Here is a 10,460-nt window from a genome sequence, read left to right on the forward strand (position 1 = left end):
GGAATACCGCTGCATGCCTGGAATACAGGGTTTATCACGATGATTGGAGACATTGTTGGTAGCACAATTAATATAGATAACCCTACTGTTGAGAAACAACGTTTAGATGTTGCTGAAGTTCTTATAACAACGGAGAGAAAGGAGACTATCTGTGAAACCATAAAGGTCTTAGTAGATGGTGATGTTTTTCATATTAAAGTTACGGAAGATCGGCCAGATGTATCTTGGTTCGAAAGACCTCATGAGGAATTTCAAAGTAACGGCCTAGGAGATGGCCCCAGTGGTGGCGAAGAACTGGAAACAGAATCGGAGAGTTCCAGTTACGGTTATACTGGTAGATATGATGTCTTGAAAGAGCTACAGGTAGAAAGCCCAATAATGCTTTTCTCCCCTGATGGCAAAATTTTGGGCAACTTCTCTTCGACGGGTAAAAGTTCCGGTGATCGGAGAACTTCTGAAGCTGAAAATTTGAAATTCAAACCTCGAGGTAACTACAGGAAAAACGGCAATGTGCAGAGTGTCAGTCCTAAAGACTGTTGTGGAAACAGTTCTGATAGAGTATTAGAGACGCAATTTCAGACTTCTGACGGTTGTGATGCTATCAGGCTATTGCCTGGTAGGAAGGAAGTGGGTACGGTGGATACTGAAAATAGAGTTGAAGCTCAAAGGGGGAGTGATCTTGGGCCCAATGTCACTAAGGTCACTTTAAAATTTGGCCCAGGGGATGGAGAAGCCCACGTTAATACAAGACCAGATAGGGGCTCTTGCGACAACATTGGGCTCCCCAAGGATAACAACCAAGGAGAGGCACCTCAATATGTTGAGTCTGAGTCGAGCAGCAAACTTCAATTTGGCACGAACATCGGTGAAAATAAAAGAAGGAAAAAGCGAAATCGAAAGAACAAGAAGAGCTCCACCCCAGATGATGGCGAATGCTCGGTCCACGAATGTGCTACAAGAGATATGATATTAGATCAGTGCGAGAACAGCCAACGTAGGTCTTCGAAAAGAAAATTAATCCGGAAAAAAGCCAATTGTTCGCACGGCCCTATGAAATACAGCTTGATGATGGCTGTATTGCAGAAATCAACCAGAAGAAAGATCAGATGTATTAACAGTATTATGGGGGAAAACAACAGTGATCTAGTTGCTGGACAATCTCTCTCTGACGATGCTATATCTAATAGGAACAAGCTTCTTCGCACCAGTGGGAGTGACAAATCTGATCAGCCCAGTGAAGAACATTCCTGTACCAATTCAACCCAGAATGATACTCAGGGGGAAGCAGGAAAAACGTGGGAGCTCGGAAAAAAGCTAGGCCTCCGTAGTGAGGAAGAGGACGCGGCAATCAAAGAAAAAATGGACAGAATGGTTCAGCGAGAAGTAGCAGACTGGGTGGCTGCTCAACAAAAGGCAATTTAATCTTGTTGTTGTGTTTTTCTGGTTCTTCAGGTATTTTTATTATCATGTCTGGTCTTCTTTCGTGGAATATTAGGGGTGCTGGAGGCGCTGCTAAGAAAAGAGCTGTTTCTCGTTGGATTAGGGATAAAAAAATTGGCTTCCTTAGTCTTTTGGAAACCAAAGTTTCTGGTGCTGATCTCGACCTCATTCGTAGTCTTTGGGGGTCTGATATCTTTGAGTGGAGGAGCTGCGATGCGTCCGGTCTTTCAGGTGGTTTGATTTGTATATGGGACCCGTCCTTCTTCTCTTTGCAAAAGGCCATCATTGGAGATAGGTGGATTTTTTTGGAGGGCACTCTGAATAGTCTCAATTTTCACTGTGCTATTATTTCTGTCTACGGCCATAACTCAGAAATCTTGAGGTCTAGTCAATGGAATGACATAGCAAGTCTTAAGATGTCCAGCTCAATTCCTTGGTTGGTGTGGGGTGATTTTAATGAGGTTCTTCTCCCTTCTGATAGATTAGGTGGCCATTCTTTTACCATGGGGATGAGGAGCTTTAGTGGTTTTGTGAATCAATGTGCCTTATTGGAGTTGCCGCTCATCGGAAGGAAGTTCACTTGGTATAACTCCATTAGCATGAGTCGTATAGATAGGGTCTTTGTAGACCCAGTTTGGTTGAGCAGCTTCCCTAACATCAGCTTGCATGGTCTCAGTAGGGGAGTTTCAGATCACTGCCCTATTTTTGTCAGCTTCCAGGATGTAAACTGGGGACCCCGTCCTTTTCGTTTCCTTGATTGTTGGTGGCAGCACCCGAGCTTCTCCCAGTTTATTCGTAAAAATTGGGCTGACTTGGACAGAGACATTATGGGCAGTTACGGTATTGTTGTCAAACTAAAGCTTTTGAAGTCAAGGTTGAAAGATTGGAATAAAACTGAGTTTGGAAACATTGCTGATAACATTAAGAGCGTGGAAATGGAGAGAGATGTGTTGGAGAAACTGAAAGAATCGGGACCCCTGAGTAACCCTGACCTTCAGAGACTCAAAACCCTTAACATTTATTTTTGGTCTTTGTGCAGGAAACAGGAAAGTTATTGGCGCCAGGTTTCTAGGGTGAAATGGATCAAAGAAGGTGACAGAAATACAAAGTTTTTTCATTCTATGGCCACTATTAGAAAAAGATCAAATTGCATTGCTAGACTCAAGCTAGGGGATGATAGCACTGGTGATCCAGCTCAAATTAGAGAAGTGGTGCATAGTCACTTCCAGCTTCAATATTCTTCTCAGGGTTGGACAAAATTGGATATAAGTGGTCTTCCTTTCAAGAAGATAGGTGCAGATCAAGCGGATCTCTTGGAGTTACCTTTTGATCAAGATGAAATTAAATCGGCAGTTTGGAGTTGTGGGAGCAACAAAGCCCCGGGGCCTGATGGCTTCAATTTTGGCTTTTTCAAGAATGCTTGGGAAACAGTTTCGATGGATGTCTTCAGAATGATGCAGAGATTCCATAGCTCAACTATTCTTCCAAGGGGCATAAGTTCCTCTTTCATCACATTGGTCCCTAAAGTTACTGGTTCTGAAAGTCTTTCCAACTACAGGCCGATTAGCCTAATCAGCAGTCTTTACAAAATAATAGCAAAGACACTTGCAAACAGATTACGAGGCACCCTCAACCTAGTCATCAGTGATCATCAATCTGGCTTTGTAAAAGATAAGCAAATTATGGACTCAGTGCTAGTGGCAAATGAGGTCGTCCATTCTATCAAGAAGAGAAAGCTAACGGGCTATATCCTAAAAATTGATTTTGAGAAAGCTTTTGACTCCATTCAATGGGGTTATCTAGAGCAAATCGTCGACACTATGGGGTATGGTACAAAATGGAAAAAGTGGATGCAAGAATGTGTTCAGAATGCTAAAGTTTCAATTCTTGTCAATGGATCTCCAACCGATGAGATAACTCTACAAAGGGGTATTCGTCAAGGGGATCCCCTTTCTCCTTTCCTTTTCATCATGGCCGCCGAGGGCCTCCACCAACTTATAAACAGGGCCAGAGAATTAGATCTGATAGAGGGTTTGAAAGTGAGTCCAAATGGGGCAGCTATTACACACTTGCAGTACGCTGATGACACAATAATTTTTAGCAGCGCAAGCAAATCCAGCCTGCTAAATCTAAAGCGAATCTTTCGGTGCTTTGAGCTGATGTCTGGTCTCAAGGTTAATTACCACAAGTCCTCTTTAGTAGGAATCGGTATAGATGCGGATGAAGTGATGAGGATGGCAAATATGTTGAATTGCAAGGCCGAGTCACTTCCGATCACTTATTTGGGGCTTCCTCTAGGTGGCAATATGAATCAGGCCAAATTATGGGATCCAGTGGTTTCTAAGGTTGAGTCCCGTTTATCCCAGTGGAAATCCAAGCAATTATCCATTGGGGGGAGGTTAACTCTCATTAAAGCAGTGCTTTCAAACCTTCCAATTTACTACCTTTCTCTGTTTAGAATTCCAAGGGGCGTAGCCAGGAGAATAGAAAGACTACAAAGAAACTTTTTGTGGGGAGACACAGATGATCACAGGAGAGTGCATTGCATAAATTGGGATCAAGTGATTAAGTCGAAGATCAATGGTGGCACGGGTATTGGTTCCATACTAGACAAAAATAAAGCCTTGCTTTTCAAATGGATATGGAGATACAACAAATCACAAGAGAATTCAGGTGTAATGTGGAAAAGGATGATTAAAGAAAAATACAATCTTCCTGACATCATTCAGGGCCCCTCTAACTCCTCTAGAGTGTCCAATTTGTGGAGGAATATTCAATGTCTTTTGGAGCCAGGCCTGGGTAATGTTGAAAAAGCAATAAAGGAGGGCTTAGCTTTCTCTGTTGGTGCTGGTAACCTAACGAAATTTTGGGAGGACTTATGGTTAGGTGGTTTTACTCTTAAAGACAAATTCCCCAGATTATATAGTATCTCGTCTTTGACTAGTCAACCTATTGAGTCTTTTGGCTTTTGGGATGGTATTAAATGGTCTTGGCTAATTCCTTGGAGAAGAGATCTTTTTCAATGGGAAGAGGATCTTGAGAATGAGTTGTTGGATGTTATAGGTGGTTTGGTTATAGCTCCAGGAAGGAGAGACAAAATTGTTTGGAGGCACACAATTGATGGTAACTACACAGTCAAGTCCCTAACATGTGCATCTGAAAATTGTCCTGATACATCGCTTCTCTCAGTCACCACTTCTAAGATATGGACAGGATGGACGCCACCTAAAGTGGAATTCTTCGTTTGGCTTGCATTACAAGGCAGGATTAACACTCGGGGTAGGCTATGCAGCCTTGGTATTTTACCTAGGAGTGAGTCAAGTTGTCCGTTCTGTCATCAGCAAGAGGAGTCTGTTGATCACCTTCTTTTTCTGTGTGAGGGCCCAAGAATGATTTGGTACAAAATTATAAACTGGTGGGGTGTTGAATGGTGTTGTGGTAATACTCTTAGCAATTTGTTTGAACAGTGGCAGACATTTGCTTCAGGAAAGAAACAACGACAAGTTTGGAGTATGATGTTCAATGCGGCAGTCTGGACCATTTGGATTGAAAGAAACAAGGTCATCTTCGAGGAAAATCATATAGACTGGGGGAATGTCCTTTATCTTGTTTATATCAGATTTGGCCTTTGGTTAAAGGCTGTGAAGATTAACCTTCCATACAGTGGCCCAGAAATTATGCATTCCTCTGATGGCATCAAATTCAGAACCAATCTAATCAAACCTACTAGGCCCCCTTGTGAATGGTCTGCTCCTCCTACAGGATGCCTCAAATGGAACACTGACGGTTCTTCTCTTGATTACTCTTCGGGGGTGGGTGGAGTCTTGAGGGACTGTAATGGAAATTTTCTTTGCATATTCTCTGGCCCTACAAGCAATCTAGACTCCAACTCTGCTGAATTAAGGGCAATCAGGTTTGCGCTTGAGTTCTCTGTGAAATTTGGGTTAAAAGAGAAGGGTAATATCTTGGTTGAATCAGATTCTCTGAATGTTGTGAATTGGTTACAAAAAGAAATTGATTCACCTTGGTCTAAAGCTCAGGATTTTAATGCTATTGCAAATCTCTCCTCGCAACTCTCTTCCATTACATACAATCATGTGTGTAGAGAGGCTAATTCTGTAGCTGATAGTCTTGCAAAACAAGGGGCTCTAAGGAGTGACATGTTTGTAGCTTGGTTAGAATGATAGCTTTGGTGTTTTAGGGCTCTGTTATACTTGGTTGTATTGTTTTTGTGCCATGCTTATCAATAAAATCAATCATTCTATCAAAAAAAAAATAAAGACAAAAAAAAAGATTTTTAATTAAGATTAGACTACTGCTCGTCATTGGATTTGATTAGATCCTTTTCCGGATGTGTGAAAATTTTAAAGCCGTTGATCTAGACTTACACGATTAGTCAGGGCCCACTATATCCCAACAGTATAACGACCATCAACACCACATGCCCTAGAGTGTTGGACCCACATGCCCTACAGTATTGGATTGCGTAGCAGTTTATAGGGCTCTACATCATTGTGTAGGCCCCGCTTCAAAGTTCAAAGATACATTTTTAACCGCGGCACTTTCCACACCCCCATTTTTTTATTTCTCCCACCCACCTATCAATTGTCAGATTGATTGAAATGATGTTGTCTAATCACAACACATTTTATTGACCCCACATATATATAGTTGTCACCTTTATGTGAAAGAAGGAAGATCCGTGGGTTTTTTTTTTTTTGGGTCTTCTGACTTTTGTTTTTGGGTTTCTTGGGAAATGAGCATTTAGGGCCAAAACAAATTTACTTATTCCATTTATTCAAACTCCAATAATTGTCGTAATTAATTAATTACCTTCTTTATTCTTTTTTTTTCTTTGAAAACTATGAACTTCAATATATATCTTAAATGAATATTTTTTAATATTATTTTTTGAGAAAAATTTAAAAATAAATATTTCATCTAATTACTGTATCCTACCGGTAGGAAATCATATATCATCAAAACGTGTCAAATTTAAGGTCAAATCTACTTCTCTAGACTTGACAATTTCATAATTCTTGTGATAAGCAAACTTTGAGAGATACAAAAATATGTTGGTCTGGTGATTGTGTAAATGTTATGGAGTTTGAAGAACAATATCGACAATGAAGAGAGGAAAGATGAAAACGTTATGAGAAAGAGGTAAGAGGATATAAAACTCCCTTTACAAATGAATAGAGATCTTACCATCAGATATTAATCTCAAGATCTGAAGGTTTGTAAGGAGAACAGATGGAGATACAAATTGAAAGCGGGGCCCACAAAAAGGGTGCAAATACCACGGATGGTAACGAGACTCACCAAAATCTAGATGAGTGTAGGGCTCCGCATCGGGCTTAGGCCTAGACCCGGTATTGATCTTCGGGCTTATAAAGTTTGGGCCTTGACTTTTTTTATTTTTTTTAAAAAATACATATTACTTATAATTGATTAATGTCATAATTGTACTCTAATTTTTATACAATTGAACAATATTTTATGAAGGGTGAAAATTGTATCATATATACTATATATACCTCCCAACTAGATTGCATCTATATACAATATACTATCAATCATTTGCATCACTCTCATTTCTTTGATTATAACTACATAATTATTTAGCTACACATACAATTTACTATTTATGATTATTCTTCAATCTTCAATAGCATGGGTAGAACTATCTTTAATCCATTCCGGTCTTGATTACTTCAAGAATTGATTCAAGCTTGGTCATTAATTGGCGCATGCAAAAACAATTTCATTTGCATTTACAGCAAGAGATAATTTAAATGAAATAAATTATTTCATTATAATTCATACAATTTCTTAAATTTCTGAGATAAAAGGCTTTGATGATGATGAAAACCTATACAATTGCTTTATTTTTCTTCATTAATTGACGTGATCTGAAATTGGAAGAAACAAAAGTATCATCAGTAAAACACTCTTCTTCTTTTTTAACATTTTTCATATATAAAGAAAGAAGAGAAGAAAATAGGCAGCCAGCTTCTTATAATTTTTTTTATACCTGAACATATGTGAGATCCACATTATTCTCTATGAGAAATGAACTGAAGTCCTTTAAATTCTCTTCTCTGGGGTGATAATGACCACTTTGACGCGAGACTTCCTTTTAAAATTAAGACCATTTCAAATCACTAAAAGCAACAGGAACCCACTAAAACCAAGAAGAAACTCATGAGTTGACTCGTACCTTAAGTATGCCATCTTCAACAACTAATCTCCCAGCAGCAATGGTGGCACCTGTTTAATTATGTAATAGCATTAAGTCAGAACAATGAACAAGAAATCTCAACATACACAAATGGATGTTAATTTGCCCTGTCAAATGCAAGTCAACTAACAGCACCTCCAGCCAAGAAGCTCGAATGCTGGAAGGTACCCTTTCTTTTCTTGCCAGCATACAAGATCTTAGATGGGCTGAGGACATAAATCCATTTTGCATGATCACTAGTTGTGTGCAGGAACTCCCTTGTTTGCTTGTATAAAAACTTCCCATCCTCGATAATGACTTCGTACGCCTTCCTTTCCATCTATAGATCGATGGGAAAAACATTCATAAAAAAAAAGGGAAAAATGTTTAGAATAAAATAAACGACTCTAACAATAAGTAACCAGAAACAAATCAAGACACCAGCAGATGTATAGGGTATTTCTTATTCAACATGATCAGGGTGGAACCAGATGAGCATATTAGGGGGCGAAACTTTATGTAACAAATCTTTTATTGGACATGTAGTTTAGTATTTATTTAGTTGGACATGTAGTTTATTAATGCATTGTCCTACACCTAAATTATGTAACAAATCTTTTTATTGGATTAAGGAGGACATGTATTGAGTGAAATACTTAATCCAACTTTTATATATATATATATATATACACACACATAATTTATTATGAAAAAAAATTACCACTAAAATATTTTTTAAAAGGCGCCCCCTTGGGTAGGCATAGATCCGCCCTTATGAGTCATAAGTTGATCATCGACAACTTCTTTTCATCACAGAGGACACAACAACTACTCATAAAACCCTAACAAGGGAAAAGACATAAATGCCCCTTTAACATAGAGATACCCACACATGACATATATATATATATTAAAGCAAATTACAAGAGATAATTTCACAGGGTGAACTCATGCAAGTCATCCAATAGAAAAAAAGAGGAAGAATGAATATTGAAAAAGAAATTAATTAGTGGACTTACTGGACCAAGATAGTTGATGCACTCCCGTTGAAGTTTTAATCGTTGGCATTCATCGAGATTTAACTTTTTGCCCTCCCCTACATCTAACCTAGAACCATGAAATTGGAGTTATGGACAATTAAAAATCAAAACTTTTCAATTTGGAAGAAAGATGTTTGATGATCGAATTAGCAAATACATAATTAAAACTTACCAGGAAAAGAAGGGTTCTTTAATCTCACACTGAAGCCATTTATTGTAATACAAGTCTAGATTGTGTCCATATCGATGCCGCGGATCAATCTGCTTGGGAAGTCAAACAATAAACTACTAGAATTAATAGAAACAACTACAGACGATGAATCAAATTATAATTTTCCATATGAGATTAGTTTGTGTACTCACCACCTCAAGCCAGTGCAGCGATACCAATACCATGTGTCGGGCTTTATAACTCTTCGACAAACCTTTTCCTAGCTGGGGAAATAAAAGAAGCAAATTATAATCTCAGAATCAAAGCTAGCATTAGTATATATATATATATATACACACACTCATAGCAACATATAATAATATTTGTAAACCAACCTACCTTGGGAGGCTGCCACCATGTTGGACCAACAAGAACAGCACAATCTGCGAGTTTTCTTATGGTTCGGTAACTTCTGTAAACTTTCTGCAACCTTCTTGCGGCCTCGTGTTCACGGTTGCTTGGATGTTCCATGGATCTGCAAATCAACATTAACAGAAACGAAGTGCAATTATATGTTTGTGACCCGATGAATAGGAATTAATGGTGGGTAAGAACTAAGAACTCTGTGTTTGGTCAATATATATATAATTGCTCCTCACAATTCAGAGAGAGAGAGAATTGAAGCTCTTGATACTCATCTTTAGTTCTTGCCTTTTTGGTAGTCTTTTTGTTTGGACATGGTGATCCATGCTGATGTGTATTGTGGAGTACACAAGTATGATACTTTTCAAAAAGTATATTTTAGTTTCTTGTCTTTTTGGTAGTCTTGTTTGGACATGATGATTTTATTTTTTTTTAAAGGCCCACAGCCCATACACACGCTAAACCATGCCCGAGGGGCATGAAGGTCACCACTCAAACCCCCTGGTAAGAATAAAACTACCCAAATCCCAAACCCCTTGGTAAGAATAGAACCCCGGAGCTCAAAGTACTGGGCAGACAACCTGACCAACCAGACTATCTTCTATTCTCTGGACATGATGATGTTGATGTGTATACTGGCTGAAAAATTAGAATATTTTACATTGGTTCTGGGGTATGCGGTTAGGGTTTCAATTTCTATATATTGCTTCATATTTGTAATTTTTCATATTGGGGGGCTACGAAGTGTCTTCTGGGAAATTACCATTAAAAAGACACCAAAAGATTAAACTGCTGTAATCCTGTAAGATACTAGCTAGCTAGTTAGTCGTGGACTGGGACTAGTAGCGTAAGATAGTAGTAGTGGACTAATTTAGACTCACATGAGGCCGTGTTGATTTAAATTTAGCATGTTGTACAGTAGAATGTTAAAACATTACTCATCATTGTTTTCCGAGAATTAGTTTCAATATGTAAGGAATTGAAACATGATGTCAAAGATACATATTTTTTTTTATTTACAACGGAACAGCATGTAAGGATTTGGGTATGGTCACATCATAGTAATTGACCCATTGAAAACTATATCCAATGAATGCATGCTATATGTTAGGATGCTTCTGGAATAGTTAATATTGGGATTCCTAACTTTGTTGTATCATTTGTCTTAGAATTAGTAATTCTCATT

General features: G+C 38.5%; 1 protein-coding gene across 1 annotated transcript; it reads right to left on the reverse strand.

The window, feature by feature from the left end:
- Nucleotides 1-7,325: 7,325 nt before the first annotated feature.
- On the reverse strand, nt 7,326-9,600 carry LOC119979917 (IQ domain-containing protein IQM2-like). Its single transcript, XM_038822540.1, has 9 exons — nt 9,563-9,600; nt 9,251-9,386; nt 9,064-9,135; nt 8,873-8,961; nt 8,680-8,767; nt 7,817-8,000; nt 7,661-7,710; nt 7,475-7,576; nt 7,326-7,352 (listed from the first exon to the last, which is right to left on the reverse strand). Exons 1-9 carry the CDS (start codon nt 9,598-9,600, stop codon nt 7,326-7,328), a joined length of 786 nt encoding a protein of 261 aa, XP_038678468.1.
- Nucleotides 9,601-10,460: the final 860 nt, after the last annotated feature.

Source organism: Tripterygium wilfordii, chromosome 15 (genome assembly GCF_013401445.1).
Source record: "Tripterygium wilfordii isolate XIE 37 chromosome 15, ASM1340144v1, whole genome shotgun sequence".
NCBI classification, from domain to species: Eukaryota; Viridiplantae; Streptophyta; class Magnoliopsida; order Celastrales; family Celastraceae; genus Tripterygium; species Tripterygium wilfordii.